At 41.5% G+C, this 19,187-nt stretch overlaps 1 protein-coding gene across 1 annotated transcript in view; it reads right to left on the bottom strand.

Annotated features, from left to right (window-relative positions):
* The window catches only part of Glrx3 (glutaredoxin 3), a 30,162-nt gene that overhangs the window by 7,342 nt on the left and 3,633 nt on the right, over window positions 1–19,187 (bottom strand). The window contains exons 2-6 of the mRNA XM_038336332.1: window positions 15,447–15,555; window positions 8,198–8,272; window positions 7,348–7,549; window positions 1,667–1,839; window positions 1,411–1,472 (exon numbers count right to left, since the gene is read on the bottom strand). Coding sequence (XP_038192260.1) covers window positions 1,411–1,472; window positions 1,667–1,839; window positions 7,348–7,549; window positions 8,198–8,272; window positions 15,447–15,555 — 621 coding nt within the window. The remainder of the gene's footprint in view (window positions 1–1,410; window positions 1,473–1,666; window positions 1,840–7,347; window positions 7,550–8,197; window positions 8,273–15,446; window positions 15,556–19,187) is intronic.

Genomic DNA, 19,187 nt, shown 5'->3' with positions numbered 1-19,187 from the left:
ACTGCTGAAAATCACAGTTCTCATCTTAACCTGACACTTCATACCTTATATGCCACCTGCAAAAAACCATGCTCAAACTTTATGTCAGGAATGTTAATCACCCACATCTGGAACAAAGTTAAGTCACAAGTCTTTAGGGAAAACTGATGTAGGGACAAGGGGTCACATCATTTTTTCTTCACTCCTCTATTGCTGTGGAAGCCCCATGGACTAAAATTTCATTGTAGAATAAAACTGAGGCCAGTCAAGTGAACAGATCACACGGACCATGACACACTTCCAGGTCCTCAACGGCACAAACTACCCCAGCCAACTCAGCAAATGATCTAACCACCTCAGTTCATGCACCACAAGTTTCTGTCAGAATGCATGTCATTCTGCTAGATAGGAGCCCTTCAAATTACTTCCCTAAATATATCACACTGCTTTCTCTCCTGCTGTAGCCAGCATCTGAGCATGCCTGAAGCATAGGAGAGTTAGAAGCAGTACTTTAGGAAAGATCTGATGAAGCCAAGGCAACAGCAGCAAGAATAGGCCAGAGAGAAGAGCAGTGTCCAGCCAATCCAGGGATATGAAATGAAGAGCCCTACTCTGGGAGCAGCATAGCCTTGGGACAAGGACAACATGGGCCACAATAAGACCACAAAAGGGGCCCATGTGGTATCCACAAACACTACCATGTCATCATACCCCAGTGGCTGGACCAGCATGACATACATGGAATACTGTTCCTAAAGAGTACCTGAATTTAAGTATAGATGATGACTTTTTATTAAATATTTGCTGAAATTTTCAAAATGTGAAATAGCAAGAAATTTATAAACTCAAGCCCCAACTAAAAATGATGGGCTAATGCATTTCAAGATAATTCCTTTTAACTAATTTTTAATATAAAAATGTGAATTAATAAATTCACATTTATTACAGAGTCCCCTTCACGAGTCCCTCCCTATCAAAATGCAACATTTCTACAAAACTTGTGGAGCAGACTATGATCCCTCATAAAAAAGAAAGATGATCTCACAGCTCCAGAGGCTGCCTGAGTTCTGTTACTGTGGCTTAGAGAAACCACTCTGAACTAGCTTTTCCCATTCGATGCTTAGCACACTCAAGGATAGAACACGGCACTTCAGCTGTACACAAAACACAGGGGTGCTATGCTCACATAAAAAAACAGGAACAAAATAGGGCCCTGGACTCACTAAAAGTGACATTTCTGCAATAGCAAATATATTCTTCATAGTCGATAAACTGAGGTAAAACATTTCCAGTCCAAATCAGAGCATCCCGAGTTTCCAAGACTAGGCACTGCGAAATAACCACCAAATGCTTGGTGTCAACCCCGAAAGAACAATGCAGTAACAGATTTATAGACTCAGGGCACACTGCTGCCAGCTTTCTAGTACTTACCTCTCCTCTAACTTGGGAGCTTTGGGACAAATTGTATCTAGCTCTTCTGATGCTTCCAGCTCCTGAAAGGAGGACATTATTAGAACATAAACCACCCTGACCACCCACAATGTAGAATACTGACAAATGCCTATCAGAAAAACTGTGTTGTTATTAATGAATCCTTAGGTGCATTTAAGAAATACATGCACTCAATTTATTACGAACACTTTAGAAAAGTGTGTTCTAAACAAGATGTCTTTACAAAGAATCTAACCTTAATTATGTCAAGTCCTCCTATGAGCTCTCCAGAAACATAGAGCTGAGGATAGGTGGGCCAATTAGAGTATGTTTTGAGCCCCTGTCGAACTTCCTCGTCTGAGAAGATATCAAAACTGCTGAACTGGATATTGTGTTTGTGAAGGATTTCCACCATCTGCTTGCTGAAACCTGCAATAGAACAAGGAAATCAGAGAATTCAGCATCTCTCACATACCACAAGGTGTCCAGGGGACATAAATGCCCATCTCGCCTGCACAGTGATTAAATCAGCATAACTGGATAGGTTAAGAGAAAAATAAATGCTAAAACCCCTCATTTGACCTAGAGCCTCACACAGTGAGAATTTAATATAAACACTAGCATAACTACAGTGAGAAGTGAGTGTGTATTTATCAAAGCTGCTCTTTCTTTAACTGAGACACAGCACTAGCAGAAGAGCAGAACCCTGAAAGCCTGGCAACCCCAACACAGAACAAAGTCCTCTATGGTCGCCTCCCTCTCTCCATTAAGGGACTGACCAGGACACCTAGGACAGCTATTTTAACCACTGCTTGACCACAATGAGACCCAAGTGTAGTCCTCACTACCACTCTCAAGAGCCCATACACACACTTCTGTGGGTGCTTCTCATCTTCACCTCTGAGCAGGATGATGGGAATCACAAGTGCTCTCTTTGGGTCTGAAGTGAGCACCGTACAGTAAATGGTAAAGTCATCTTTTTGTTGGTACATATGAACTATCTGTAGATTGGCACCATTCCTTCTCAGCTTCTGTTATAACCTGATAGATGCTTTCCTATAATTATTTACATTCCCTACAGCGTGTACTATGATGACTTTTTTCTATACTATAATGACAAATTTATGTCCCCAGAGTTTATTAGACTTTGGTCAAGTGTTCACAATGAAGGAGTGTAAGCATTAAATCTTAATAACCTGAAGAAAGGGTGTGAGCATCAGTCTTATGAACCTATCAGTCCAAGCTGAAAAATGATTACTTTTCTTCCAGACGCTACCTCTCACCAGTAACATCTCCAACTCTGAAGCACCTTCCTCTTTCTCACGGCACCATTCTTCGAAGCATACTCTTTCATTCACTGGAACATAATCTCTTCTTCCACTTAAAAATCCCTCTAGGATTTCCTCACATCAGCAAATATTTTCAAACAAAATCAAATCATAAAATCCCGTATAAGATTACCTGCAATGGTTTTATCTGACGTCACCCAAAAGTGTATTTATTTTCAAATAAAATCAAATCATAAAATCCAGCATAAGATTAACTACAATGGCTTTATCTGACATCACCCAAAAGTGCATTTACTATTAAAAACATGGATCTACAGCTGAGCCCCAGACGTTTCCTGGCTCTGCAGTTCTTGAGAGGAAGCACTAGGATGAGTGTGTAGCACATAAGCTGCTTTTCCTACAACTCAAGTGTGATGTTCATGCACAGCCTGAAGTCAAACACCGTTTCTGAATGTTTTCACTCATCTGGGAGTTCATTAGTAAACAGCTAACGGCTGGCTGCTGATGGTTATTCTGTTCCCAATATATTAGCTCGTTTCTACTGTAACTGGCTGAGAAAAGGCTTTATTTTGGCTTTAGGCAATTACATGCAGACTAGAAAGATTGATTGGTAGGATTTCATTTTTAAGGGTTAAAGTGGCAGATTGGAAATGTTATGCTTAAGGATAAAGTAGTAATAAGGCTTTATTCTAACAACAAAATATTTATACACTCCTGAAGAAAAATGCATGCATGCAACCGAAGCATTTAAAAGTTAAAAAAAAATCTCATTTACCACAAAAATCACCATTTCTATCTGCAGTCATTTCCACTCATGACATGAGTAATAAGCCTAACAGCCACATGTAATAACTACCTAAAACAGACCTAAGAGTATTTCTGCACTGTGCCTTCATCTGACTCTTACTGTTGAAGCTTCCACAGCCAAACACCTACCAGCTTTAACTGCAACAGCTATAAGAGTCCCCCAATAACCTCATTACCCCACTGAAGGACCTCAGTGCTTCAAGAAACTTCTTTAAAGGTAAGCGAGCTCTCTTCCTATCCTCATGAGACGCCAGAAGAGAGTAAACTCTGGTCTGTACCCTGAGACCCTCTCAACACCAGCTTTTAAATCACCATAAATTGTGCAGACAGCCTACAAGTACAGCAGAAAGTGGAGCTGTGGCCTGTACTGGTTATAGGACAAACAGGCTCTGGAAACAGCTTTCCTCTTTCCTGGGTATACAGTGTAAATGTTATTCAAGTTTTTCTGGGTAACACAAAGCAAGGCCAGAGCCACCGATTCAAATACAAGTGTAGCTCTTATTCCACAACAGATGCTGAACCAGGAGCAAAGCAGTGTTAACGGCAGGGTGCTCTAAAAAGTATCTCTGCTAGATGAGAGAACCTCTTGAGCTCACAGAGATGACGACGTTTTCATGAAGGGACTAGCCTACACTCTTCACTAGACTGTCAATATGGAGCACAAAGCAGGCTCAGAAAACAAGACTAGAAGTGAAGCCACTTATGTTTCCCAAAGACAGAAGATGAAAGGTGAAGATAGGGCACAGCTCTGAGCACAAAAGCCAGAGAAGGAGGTGACCAGGCAGTCCCCACACAAAGGCTTTCCAGCTGACCTGACATGGACACTTTATTAATTACCTTCCAATAATCCGTTTGCTTTATATGCTAAGAAAGTGGACACATAACAAGAAACCAAAATATCAGAAAAGAGGTACCTACTGGGATTGTTAGAAAAGTTACAAACATGGCATCCAAACAGAAGAAACAACAGTTTAAAACCTTATGCATCAAGCAATCTCTTTACCTTTTTTCTTTCATTATCTAAATGTCTATAAAATCTTGTTTTCAGATTGCTCTAAAATATTTAAATTTTCTTTTTATTCTATTTGTACTTTGAATGCCACAACATAAAAAACTCAAGAACTATGTCATAAATTTGATTTAGTGAAATAAAGACTATTTCTAGATAAGCAAAATTCAGAAAGACAAGTAACACACATTTTCCCTTGTCTGCAGAAACTAGATTTAAAATTTGATGTGTGCATTTGTACGCACATCTGTGTGCACATGGGGAATGCCACAATACCGGGAAGGGAGGGAGCGAAGGAGAGTGGGAAAGAGACAGATGGAGTACAGGCACTGTGAAAGCAGCAAGGAACTAACAAAGGAAGGAGAACCAGTTGGAACTGGAAGGAGCTTGAGATAATGTAGGAGGGGAAAAGATGCCACAGTCTAATGTATGCTAACATAAAAGTTAATTTTTTTAAATGACTATCTCTTTTAAGAATTTTTTATGATTTATTCAACTTTATTTTATGTGCATTGGTGTGAAGGTGTCAGATCCCCTGAAACTGGAGTTACAGAAAGTTGTAAACTGCCATGTGGGTGCTGGGAATTGAACCAGGGTCCTCTGGAAGAGCAGTCAGTGCTCTTAACTGCCGCCGAGCCATCTCTCCAGTCCCCTAAAATGACTATTTCTATGTTTGTCATTAATACATTTAAACAATTAGTCCCTGGACTGAAAGGCCTTTCAAGACTAACCCTTTGAAGACTAGCCCCTTGAAGAGCAGCTGAAAGCTAAGGTGGTACCTGACTTGTACCCAGTTCCTGAGCAGGGCTGAAGCACAGTAGATGACACAAACCTCTTCCCTGCTGCCTGGTAACACTTTCCCAGCCAATTTTGCCTCCTGCCAATTTCACTAGGTTATTAGAAAAGATTAAAAGAGTGCTACAGGGGCTGGAGAGATGGCTCAGAGGTTAAGAGCATTGCCTGCTCTTCCAAAGGTCCTGAGTTCAATTCCCAGCAACCACATGGTGGCTCACAACCATCTGTAATAAGGTCTGGTGCCCTCTTCTGGCGTGCAGGCATACACACAGACAGAATATTGTATACATAATAAATAAATAAATAAATAAACAAACAAACAAATAAATAGTGCTACAGCTGGGCTGGCTTGACTCTGGGTTTGTATGTACAGCCTGTCACACAGGTGTGCACACATTTTACAGGCCTTTTTACTGTCCTTCCAACTAGAATGAAGGGAAGTCCTTAACTAGACTACATTAAGCACCAGAGAGGGTAACAGTTCCAACCTCCATTAAAAATAAAGTAACGAGAAAGCACTGTGAAGACTGTCTGTTTCGTGTCATTGCTTTACTGGGAAATCTTTCAGGCAGAACTGAGAGAAAGGAATCACTTCTTCATCTTTTTAATAGAACTTAGCACAATGTTTTACTGTTTAGAAGTAGACTGCCTCCTGACCAGAGGAAGACTTTAACCTGAACATACTCAGAAAAGCAGCATGGCTCTTCCTGGTCACACTGGACACTCAGTAATCCTAACAAAAGCATATCCAACTTTACTGCCACCTATCTTAATAAATCCCCTCCAGTGCAGTTGAAACACATATCCTTAGTCTCAACAGAATCATCAAAAGGCATTAAAAACTCAATTATGCAGCATAATAATGTAGTAGGCACAGTAAAAAGAAAACTACATAAACTCAATACCAGAGGGGTCAAATAATTACAAAACTTATTTAAGGGTAAAATTACCAGCATCTTCAGGTACAGAAAGTACATGTGCCTTTACGTAAGCCAAGACTCGGTGATCTTTAATCTACTAACAGCTATCAACCAGAAGTGACAGCAGTGGGTAAAAAACGCCATCACATAAGCACAGAGGGAAAGCAAAAAGACACAGGGCAGGCCCAGGCCCTAATGAAAGCCCTCAAATTTTTAAATTACCAAATCTGAACAAAAAGATGAGAAGGAGGCTGCCAAGAAAGAAAACCATTCAGAGCAAAACTGCATAGGCCAGAGATGCTCAGGAGCTGAGGGTGCCTGCTGCACAGGCACCAGGACTGGAGGTGAATCCCAGCATGTACGTAACAAGCCAAGCGTCCAGTAAACAACTGTGGCTCCAGCTCCCAGAGGATAGAGACAGGACTATGTCTGGAACTTGCCAGCCTAGCAGGTTCCAGACACTTTGCCTCAAAGGAACAGATGAAAACTGACAAAGAACACCCAATGCCCTCCTCTGGCATGCACCTACATTCACAGACAAACAGATAAATAATTTTCTTATAGGGCTGGAGCAACGACCCAGGTTAAGAGTACTCGTTGTCCTTGCAGAGGAGCCAAGTTTCAGCCTCAGCACCCATGTTGGGTAGCTCACAATCACCTCTATTTGCAGCTCTAAAGAATACAATGCCCTCTTCTGGCCTCTTTGCCTACATGCTATGCTCATACACAAAGACACACACACACACACAACACACACACACGAACACAAGTGCACACGCATGTCCTCTCTCTCACACAAATCTTTAAAAAAAATTACACAGGCCAGAGATAGCAATATGACAGATAAAGCTGGAACCTAATCCCTGCCAGCTCTGCCTCTAGGTGAGCAACCTTCATAGCTGAGAACTCAGATATAAAACACAAAAAGCCTGAACCTGGTGATTTCCAAAGCTCTCCTCTCCGGCCCCCATGTCCTCCAAGTATATAGTAAACACTGACAGCTACCACTGACTTGTGTGATAACACGGGCATGAGTAACACGCCTAATTCCACACATATCCACGACACCCACTCAGGCTGGGACGTTCTGTTCCCATCATCAGGATTAGCTTCTTACCACAGCGTGGTTCTTGAGGTGTTCCCTTCATGAACAGCATGCAGGGGGCAGCGTGAGTCAACTTTTTCAGGCGAAGATTGAGATCTTCTTTAAGATGCTCATGAGTACTAGGAGGAAAGGATCCGCTAGACACGTGTCGCTGGACTTTTTTGGTCAACTCTGGGGCATGGGCACCATCTAACCGGTCGACTTTCTGAGAATTCTGAAGTTTGAAATGTCATTTAGAATAAAGTGGCATTCCTTCACCATTATCTATATTTTAGACTCCAAGCTTACAGAAAAAAAAATACACAGCTCTAGCCAATCTTTAAAGGTATCCCCTTTTATAAGTGAGGTGAGAGAGTCTGATTAGCAATTGCTTGTACTGTTCTCACTTAGAAACACTTATTTTGGAACATATTGGGTACGCACTGACATCTGAAAGAAAGACCAGCTTGAAAGGACCTAGTGAACACAAATGAAGTTTTGGAGAGCTGTGGTAATACCCATCGGTGCCCGGAAGCAAAGATTTGCACTTACTTCCCAAGGAGTCATTAATCAACTAGAACCAGCCAGATGTCTGCTCACATCCAGGCAAATGCCCTCAATAACCCACTTCAAACCTGTGTCAGGGAGTACTAAGTCTGCAGGAGAAGTCTAGATTCTGATCAGGAGGCTCCATTCTAGCTGTGGGCCCACTGCCCATGGCAAGCAACAAACATGGTCCTCATCAGTGCAAAAAGAGAGAGTACCAAAAAAATGTACAAGGCCAGGAGTAACCAAGGAGATCAGAAGAGGATTAAAGAATCAAAACATAAGAGTCCCAGGAGCCACTCGGATGGACCATTGCTGGTGCCTCTCTCATCCTTACCTTGAAGAACAGGAAGGTGGGGACAGAACTAATTTCATATTTTTCAGATACTTCAGGAACAGCTTCGGCTTCCAGCTTTAAAATAAAAGAATCCAAGCTTCATTATTACTGGTTCTTTCTCTACTTTGCTATGTAAATCAGTTTCACATGCACTGTCCTTTCAAGTCCATGGCATTTTAAGACTATAGGACAAAAGTTTATGACACATTTACATTTAAATGAGACTCACTGGGCTGGCATGTCATCCACGGAGTCTGCAGTGTCAAAACAGGTTCAGAGGTTTTTATTTTGTTGCACATTTCAAAAGATGCCTGGAGGCTGTGAATAAAATTTTTGGTGCACTAGTGACCTAGTAAATTTTCAATCATATGCAGCTACTACTATATTGAAATCCATAAATCACTGACCCCAGTTATGTCATGATTACAGTGCTTATTTTCTGCCCACAGCAATTCTTGCTGTTTGCTCTATTGACTAATTTCAAGAGGCAGTACATCATGACTGACAGTTGCAGCTTTCTGCAAATTATGAAGCAAAAAGGAGTATTTCTTCAATAAACTATTGATGTCTGATAAATTTTACTTTTAACCCCTGCATGGCTGCTGGACACTAAGCAAACAACCTATTTGGCTGCTTGCTCTCCAGTCTTTTCAAACATATGAACTCATTTTGACTAAGATGACTGTATCTGGTCTGATCATTTCCTTGGGGCCCCTCATCAAACAAGGTATGGTGATATTTGGCACACAGGTTTCAAAAAGATTTAGAAACACAATTTCTAGATAATTAGAACACAATTACTATAAGCTATTTACGTAGGTCTTTATAAATATACTTTGAGAAAAACCGAAATATATTATATTTTCCTCTCATAGGACTGCCAATTTAATATAAACTTTTTGAAACCAATAAAAACCTGTATTCACATTATACCTATAGGAAATAAAATTTATTGATAAATTATATTGTTAAATGTGTTTAAAATAATATACTGAATTTCTCCAAGAGTGAAAGATTTCCACTGGGCTTGAAATGTGATTTTCACCTCTGCTGTACCCAGTCAGGCTACCTGTGTAATGCCTGGCCTGTGGAGGGAGGCACTGTCCAGCCTGTAAGATTTCATGCTGCCTGTCTCACCTTTTCACAGGTTTTATAAGGATGCTTTTAGTGCCTTCTGCAATGTTGTTTTTAATTGTTTCCATTTTTCAAATGTACTTAACGATAATGTTTTAAATATTCAATCAGTGATGGCTGTCCTTTCTTATGATAAAAGGACAAAAAGAGAAAGCTACCTGACACAAACGTTTAGAACAGACCACAGTTAGGAATGTGCATGCTATTTTCTTTCTTGACACAGCTCCATACTCAGACCAAGGGTGCCAGTGAAAGCTGACCTTCCAAAAGTGTGCCCACAATGTCACCCAGCAGCTAACTCTTTTCTTTAACTCTGACAACTGAGAGTCACTCAGAAAGAGACCTTACCTCAGTGCACCTGAGCAACATTAAGAGGGCACATGTTCCCGGACCAGAACAGACAGCACCCTAACACATGCCTACATGTGTTAGTTAACTAGATCCCTGCTGCTATTCCTGCCTGAAGATCACTACAAGGGCCTCCCCTCAAACCAGCTTCCAGAAGACTAGCTCTTCCTCCCAGAGGCCATGGGAACAGACAAACACACAGAAAAGGGGACAGGATGTCCACTAAAGCCACAACATTAGCACAATCTGATGGTCCAACACCTTTGTAGAGCTGGGGTAGAGGCTCTCAGGATTTGTCTAGCATGCCTGTAGCCCTGGGTACAACCCCAAGCACCACAGAAAGAAATCTTTGCAGCACTCAAAATTCTTTGAAAATATGGTTCCAATATAGTATAATGGTCTCAGTAATGAAAACAGAAAATATTTTTAAATGACCTGCATGTACAGGAGCTCAAAGCTACCTTTCATGAACAGTCAGCTCCATACGAGCCCTTCTACAAACTAGATGAATAGACCTGATAACCAGCAAACTATCTATCACTTGTGGGCTTGCCTATAACGGTGTTTCACCTGAGAGACAGACTAAAACAAACAAAACGTGAGCATCACCCAACGGGTAAGGGCTCACCAGAACAAAGAACGATAAAGGAAAGGTGGGCTGGAACACCCCCTTCCCCCTCCCCTGGAATAAGAACCCCATGTCACTGAGCCTCTGTGCTCCCTCCCGCCCCTGGAGCTCAAGCTTTACACTATCAGTCCCCTGGTTCTCAGGCCTCTGGCACACACTGCACAGCACCACCCCTGCTTCTCAGCTTGAAAAGGGGTTCTAAAGCTCTGTGATGAGGTGAGTCAATTCCTGCATCTGCAGCTCCATGTCCCACTGGCTGGTTCTCTGGACAACCTGGCTAACGTAAAAGGTGACTTGGGTGACTTATGCTAATAGAGAAATGATACAGTTCAGAAATGACGCTGAACTATAAAGTCTGTGCCTGTCATTATGCCACACGTAGCTTTCTACTACTACAGTCAGAAGGAAGACTGCACTCTGGGGATTGGATTTACCACCACCACCGCTGCATCTTCACAGCAATGCCTATGGGAACCACTTGCTCCCTACCCCGAGAAGCTCTTCAGAGCCTTCCTAAGCTGTGCCTGGGAGAAGGGGTGAGAAGTGAGAAGATGGAGGTTACTCATTCTTTTGGGGGAGTGTGAGACAGGAGTTCCCTGGTAGTCTTGGCTGGCCTAGAACTTGCTATATAGACCAGGATGGCCTCAAACTCAGAGATCCACCTGCATCCACCTGAATCCTGGGATTAAAGGTGTGCGCCACCACCATGCCCTGGAGGGTCCCTACTCTTCTACTTTAGTTTAGCAGGTCAGTGCTATAGAAATGGCTCACAGCTGAAAGTTACTCTAGGCTAGATAATGCCTGGTATTTTGTTCACTAATTCATTTATTCCTGGCAATAACTAGCACTGTCATCTCAACCACTTTATACAGAGAAATTGTACAAGAAATTGTACAAGCATCTGGAAACTAAGCAGCATGAACTCTTTCTTTAATTCCTGCCTATTCAGAGCAGGAATAAAACAGGTATTAAGGAACCTATTTTTAATTTAAGATTTATATATTTTTATCATATGTGTTTGCCTACACACACACACACACACACACACACACACACACACACACGAGAGCAACATGTGTACATGCCTGGTGCCCACAGAGGTTAGAGAAGGGGGTCATATGCCCTGGAACTAGAATTAGAGGCAGTTATGAGCAACCATGTGGGTGCTGGGAATTGAAACCAGGTCCCTTGCTCTTAATTGCTGAGACACCTCTCCATCCCTGAAGATTCCGACAGCCTCAATGTAACTTAGTAGTAGAGCACTTGTCTAATATAAATGTGAGGTCCTGAGTACAGGCCCCAAAATTACAAAGGATGGTGCAGGGGCTACAAAACACAGCAATTTAACTTTACACTTAGTCGGGAAGGCCCACTCAATGTGGGTGGCAACATTCCATAGGCAGGGGATCCTGCCTATGTAAGAGACAAGCACAAGCATGCATCATTCTTTTTCTATTTCTGAATGTGAATGTGAGCAGCAGCCTCAAGCTTCTAAAGCTGACTTCCCTGCTACAATGGGCCTGGAATTATGAGCTAAATAAACTTTTCTCTCAAGTTGTTTCTGTCAGAGGATTTCATCGCAGCAATAGGAAATGCAACTATGACACAAGGCAAGTGAGAAATGCAAGAGAAGTACAGACTTCCTTACACACTGGGTCTGATTTTCCCAAAGCATACAATCTTTTCATCACTGACAAAGCCTCGGACCTTCTTCCTCTTTCCTACTTTCTCCCCCTTCCAAATATCATATTCTGAAAGAGTCTACCAAATAATTGACAAATAAGTATTCCCACTAGAATGGTATCACAAGCCTGTAAACTCAGCACCCAGGAGGCTAAGGCAGAAGATCATGAATTCATTTGTCTACTCACCCATCCCCATACACACATCAATAAAGCAAACTTCCATTTTAGGTAGAAAACAACTATGTATTTCAAAAGTATTTAATATTCTAATTAGCTATTTCACTCTATTCTGAATAAGCTTGAACTTTCTGTAAGGTATTTAGCAATGCAACTATCTCATGTATTTCCTCAAAGCACTAAGAGATGTGAGAGCCTACAGAAGGACCCATGTTACAGGATTCAACTGGATATGGCAGCAATTGCTACAGGGAAGGACTAGCCCACCAGTGAGGTAACACCAGTGCATCTTACAGTAACATCACAAGTCAGGGAACAAGGGACTCACAGAGAATGAATGTGAAAGCCTTGCCTCTCAGCTTTCAGTGGGAACAAAGCTTCACAACTGACTAGGAACGCGTGGCTAATCTGTCTGAACTGGTATCTTATCAACGAGAAAGCTAAGATCTTGATAGTTACAATCCATTTAAACACCTCAATCAAGATCATCTACTAAGTTAGGGGAGTAGCTCAGTTTGTAGAGTGCTGGCCTGGCATGTAGGAATTCCTGGTTTGACCCCCAGCACCATATAATCAGGGCACAATGTCACCCACTACAATCCCATCACTCCTAAATTCTCAAAGTCATCCATGGCTACATAGTAAACTCCAATCCAACCTAGGATACATAAGACTCTGTTTCAAAATAATAATATTGCTGGGCGGTGGTAGCGCATGCCATTAATCCCAGCACTCGGGAGGCAGAGACAGGCCGATCTCTGTGAGTTCAAGGCCAGCCTGGTCTACAAAGTGAGTTCCAGGACAGGCTCCAAGCCACAGAGAAACCCTGTCTCAAAAAACCTAATAATAATGATAATAATAATAATAATAATAATTCAATTATTTTGTATGCCAACAAAAAATTAATTCAAAAAATTATGTAACATTGTGAATCTATCACCAAAGAATGAAACAATCACTTTGTTTCACAAATCAAAGTCAAAAATGCCAAACTAATACATTCAAAAAAAGCAAAAACAAATAAATGAAAAGTGGGTATAGTAAGACATCCCTGAGGTGCCAGCTGTAAGAGGCTAATACAGAAGACTGGCTTGAGTCCAAGAGTTTGAGACCAGCCTAGGCAACATAGTGAGACTCCCAACTCAAAAAGAAAAGATAGCTGGGCAGAGGTGACACACACCTTTAATCCCAGTGGATCTAAGCCAGCCTGGGTCTACAGAGCAAGTTCCAGGACAGCCAGGACTACACAAAGAAACCCTGTCTCAAAAAACAAAAACAAACACAAAGAAAAGATTGTAGTGGTATATTGTTTGTATTTTAATAAATAAATCTTGCCTGAAGACCAGAGGCAGAGCTAAAGCTTCTAGAGGTCAGATAATGGTGACACAAACCTTTAATCCCAGTATTAGGGAGTCATGCCTTTAATCCCAGCATTAGAGGGAATATAAAATGGGAAAAGAGAGAGGCTTTAGTATGGTTAGTTTGTGGTCGCCCAGCCTTGGTAGAGGTAAGACTTCTCTAGTGGCTTGGTTGCCTTGTTTTTCTGGTTGAACCCCAATTTCTGTCTCTGGGTTTTATTATTTGTGCTACAAAAGATAAAAAAAAAAGACACTGATGGGCTAGAACATTATTAGCCTTACTCCAGAAACTTCTAGAAGTCCTAATTAACAAGAGTACTGCTGCCATCCCCTTAAACAGCAGGTGCAGTCAGGCTCAGGTGTCCTTGACAATCCAGCAGTACCACACACCTCGAACTCTTGGCTCACTGCAACACTTAAGCACATGAACAACTTAAAATCTCACTGCCAAGTCTGGTACCAATGTGAGAAGCAATTCTATAGTCACTTTAAATAAATCATTCAGATGGCAGTTGAGAACAGTGTGTTACCTAAACCAGTAACATTATCTGTATGAAAGCAGACATGGAGCAATTACCATCACCCTGACTAATTCCATGATTGAAGTGTTTAATCATTCATTTCACTTGTAGTCATTATCTTTTATCACTGACCAAACATGCAGGTTTAATGTACCCTTCCATTATTTATATCGGACATTTTAGGGTTACCTTCTAAGGTTACATTACGCATTTCATCAGAATTTTAAATAAGTCCTTAAATTTTAAAAAGCTAACTATTATATTCATATTTGCCCTACCTGCATAAAGAAACACTGAGAGAATTCATACAAAATTAATGCAACAGGTTACTTATGGGGAAGGACAAAGGGTTGGCAGGTAAGACATGGAGTGAGCCTTCTCAGTGTCTACCTTGCTGTACTGCTTGGCACTCTGAGCCATCAGAGTACAAGAGTACAAGGCACACAGGTGCTGTCTACACAAATGCTGTCAGGAAATGTAATCGCCTACCAAGCAAAGGAATTAAGAATTAGAAAACAGAATTCTGACCTACAGACACCCAGCACTTCATATAGTTTCTAACCTCATATACAGGTATATCTGTCAACATGTATTTTTGAACTCACAATTTACAGTTTTAAAAAAACACAGTTTTGGGTTTTATCTTAAATCCTAAGGATTCAGCACTGGTGCACAGAGGCACAGGTGCTGATTCCAGTACCTAAACGGCAAGAAAACTAAGCTCTTGAGGCCAGTCTGTGCTGTGAGACCGTCTCAAAGTAAATAAACTCTAAGAATTAAGATTTATGAACACACAGTATACCTTCTTTCCCATTAATTCATTACTCTCAATATATCTTTCCATTTTTTTAAGCCTAACAGTATTACTTCTTGAATAACTAAGATTACAGGTGTAAAGCAAGTGTGCTAACCTCTAGCACGGCCAACAATTTCCTAGAGTCCACCTTCTCATAAGACAACAGGAATGTAGGAACCAAGACTTGAATAAAACAAGGGGCTCAGTAGAGAAAGGAGGGGCAGATAAAGTAGCATCTTCCCAACGACCCCAGCAACCTGTGCACAGATACACTTTCTAGGATCATTTTTCACATCATAGATATTTTCTCAATGAAGTCTTTATTAACTACTGTCAAACCAAAATTATCCAGTAAGTTATCTGGTCTGCTTTTGCTGTCAAACATTTCTGTCCTTTGCCCATTCTGTAGGGATTTTTTTATTATATGAGAAATGCAACATTTTTAATGACCTGTCAGAATAACTTAGTACAAACAGAACAGAATTCAATACAAAATTCAAGTATTTGGAATTTCACAGCTTGTTCCTTTACATTATAAAATCTAGTCTACCTCATTAAGTTAGAAATGAATGAAAAAGACTGAAAATATATATATATAGTACCTTCACAAATGAAACATGAGGGTGCTCTTTAGCCAACTCTGCCATGACATCGTTCATCTGTACGCACTGGGGAGCCCATGGTGCCCAGAAATGGACCACGAGAAGTGACCTGTAAACCAATAAAACACATTTTTTTTAATAATTCTGGAAGCAAACACTGGTGTAGATTAAATTCTCCAACCTAGGAAACTAAGAATTCAGCTGTATTGCTCAGAATCACTACCAGTCTTCAGACTCTTAGACGAATATCAAGTTTAATGGCATTTCTTGAGTCAAGATCAAGCCCCAGTAAGTGGTTCTAAATGTCCATCCATCTGAACTAATTGACACGTCAATCATGTTTTCAGATCCATGATGAAAGTGGAATCTGAACTTCTGTACAAGAAAGCTGCTGCTGAGAAATGGCTGTGGACACATTATTACTATTAATCTCACATAGCATTATAACAAGGGGGTACAACTGGAACCACAGAAGAACAAAGTCCTAACAGGCAAGTCTAAAGAAAGCAGGGCTGAGACCACTGCTCATAAATGCCCTTTGCAGTTGTGCTGCCAAAGGGCCCTCTGAGCATCTCCATATGAATTGACAGTGGAGCCATTTGAGTGCTAACTTCCTAGACGCCTCAATGTTACCAATCTTAGTTATTTTCATACAAAACTATCTTCATAAAGACTTATCTTTGAAGCCATCTCAAATTTAAGTGAAACCTGGATTTACAGAATTCTAAGTTCCAATAAATCCTTCTCCAAGGTGAAGGAAAAAAAAATCTGTGTTATATGGAGAAAAGAAAATGTAAACACAGTTACTTATAATCAAGGAATGGAACAAGAAATGATAAAGGGGCTGGGCAGTGGTGGCACACACCTTTAATCCCAGCACTTGTGAGGCAGAGGCAGGCGTATCTCTGAGTTCAAGGGCTATACAAAGAAACCCGGGCTTGGAAAACAAAAACAAAAACAAAAGAAATGATAAAGGGCTGGGGAGATGGCTCGGCATTGGGAAAGCTTACTGTTCTCTCACGAGGACAGAGTTCAGATCCCATCACTCATGCATGTCACACAGTTCACAAAAGTCTCAAACACCAGTTCCAAGGTTCTGGCCTCCATGGGCACCCACATACACATATACCATACTCACACAGAGACATAATTTAAAATAAATCGTTTTCTTAAAAAAAAAAAAAAAAAAGTGAGACGTGGGACCCTGCCCACAACAAAAGTTCTCCTAACACACACAAGGGCATGAGGCAAGTTACAACCAGAAGGGGCAGGAAAAGGTGATAGACCATAATCTAAGGTTGACTACAAGTTCTGGCATAGACACTGATGGCAAGTGTCATCACTAGGAGGAAAGGAAGTCTTCTAGAGTATTAGTACCAGGGCTTAAGCTCAACCAAGGTTCTCTACAGATCTGGAAATCAAGAAATACAGAGCGAACCATGTCACAGAGCGGACAGAGGGGACTGGAGGTCAGCGTCTCTGCCTCTCGTCAACATCAAGTCAGGCCAGATGCAAGAAAATAAAAGAGGGATGGCTTCAGGAGTTTTAAGTCCAGAGTCTTGCAGAAGTCAAGAGAAGATGGCAAGAAGGAGTAACAAGAAACAAACAGTGAACAACGCCAACTGCTAAAAGAAGCAGAAGTCCCACAGCAGCACAGTGAGCTGTCTGGAAAGTCCACCACAGAAATCGACCTCAAGAGATCTGGACTGCACAGAGGAATTCAACAGAAGAGAGGGCCTAGCCTGACTTCAGTGAAGGAAAAAAAAATCCCAATCCCCAGATGTTTGTATGGCACAGGGACACCAGTGCAGACAGAGAGCTGAGAATCTGAGGCAACTGTAGATACAAGGTTTCCAGAGTTGAGAAAGGAAGTCAGAGCAAAGACAACACTGTCTTGCAGTCCAGAGAATTAAGAACGGATTAAATGACATGTCAGAAGTGGGGATGGGGAGGGCTTAGACAGAAGATTCCTTAAGCCCTGGTTTTACTCAATATAAAGCTAGGTGATGTGCTAAAACAGAAATGAAAGGGCCAGTGTGAAATTGTATGTTTGTGATCCCAGACTGAGGCACAAGGATGATCAGCAGTTCAAAGCCAGACTGGATACAAATTGTGTTCAAGGTTAGGCTGGGCCAGACAAACCACCTCAATAGTGGAAGGGGGGACACAACCACAAGGTCTAGTTAGAACTGATGAAGACAAAGCCTTCTAAGAGGATACAAAGGCACATAAGAAGTTCTACCTAAGGCAAGGAAGGACACACTGTCCATTCCCTAGATGGGCTACAATTTGCACCAAACAGACTTGTATCTGGCAGATTTTACAAGAATGAGTTCTAGGCCTCAGCCAAAAGCAGACTTCTCTTTCTCAGGCATTAGCTAGACAACATTTTTCAGTCCTCCTTAAAGTAATCTAGTGTCCTAGGACTGAGTTTTAGCCTTCAGAACACTGACACCTTCCCTCAGAAACCTGTGCAGGCTCTGGCCACACCTCCCAGCCCACTAGAGCATCTGAGAGGTTCCAAAGCCTAACACTGGCAAGAAGAAAATCAGATCCACAAGGCCTTGTCAAAGAATGCCCAAGCAGTCTGACACATAATACACCCAATGTCCACAGATAGAACAAAGCACTCTACACTCCAACACTGAAAGATAACCACACTGACAAGTCTGGACCTCTAGAGTGGTGAGAGCAGCAGAGGAAAAGCTTGGCTACACTCATTTAGTGCTATCATGCAATTTCCACTCTATCATGATTCAATCAAGACAGCCACTTTTACAAAGGGGCTTCTACCTTGAAAGCCTGTCTAACCCACACACCTGTTCTTCCTAAGCATGACAAACTACAAATAAATACAACTTAATTCATTTGTTTAGAGAATGTGACAGACACTGAGAATAAGCATGGCCGTGGTCTGCTAACGAATGACCTGAGGTAAACTGGCATCACTGCATCCATGACTCAAACAGGGAGAAAGTAACAGGGCCTCCTTGGCTTCTGAGGACCTAAGGTGATCTTGATTGGCAAAGGGAGGAATCAGAGCACAGACAAAATCCTCACGAAGAAAAGGGAGGTGTATCAGCAACAGGTCCAGGTGTGGCAGTGTCAGAACACCTAACGAAGCAATTCAAGGGGCTTATTTTGAGAAAAAAGGAAGGGGGGGAAACACTTAGATGACAGAGCAGGTGGGTCTTCCACCTCAGTTAACCTAATCTAGATCCCTCAGAAATGCCCGTGGACAGACAGGTCTCCTGGAGACTGTAGCTTCTACCAAGGTGAAAATCTCTACTAACCACCACAGGAGGAAAGGAGGGCCAAGAGAGGAATGCAAGCAGGGTAGAACTGTATAAATCTACATACGCAAGTCCAAGCACAGGCGAGCCAGAGTGACAGATGGTGACCACTGTTGGAGGGACTCCAGGACTTTAAGAGTGTGCTTCCGAGACAGCTAAGACCACTGCACTCTATATAAGAGCAATACTGTACTTTTGAAAGGTGGGATGTACATGTCCGTTAAGAAATCTTAAAAAGTTAAAAAAAAAAAAAAATAGAGTACATTCTTACCCTGCTGGTAGAAATTAAAACCAAGACCTTCCAGAAAGTATATAACCAAAGGTATTTATTCTAAAAATTAAAACTACAAAGATTTATGAAGGCATATATCTTACTACTACTACTACTACTACTACTACTACTACTACAGAAAATAACCAAAAAAAGCCCAAAACAAACTATGATCTA

This window comes from Arvicola amphibius, chromosome 1, assembly GCF_903992535.2.
Source record: "Arvicola amphibius chromosome 1, mArvAmp1.2, whole genome shotgun sequence".
Classification (NCBI taxonomy): domain Eukaryota; kingdom Metazoa; phylum Chordata; class Mammalia; order Rodentia; family Cricetidae; genus Arvicola; species Arvicola amphibius.
Note: the sequence above shows the minus strand (reverse complement) of the source record. Positions and strands in the feature narration are given on the sequence as shown.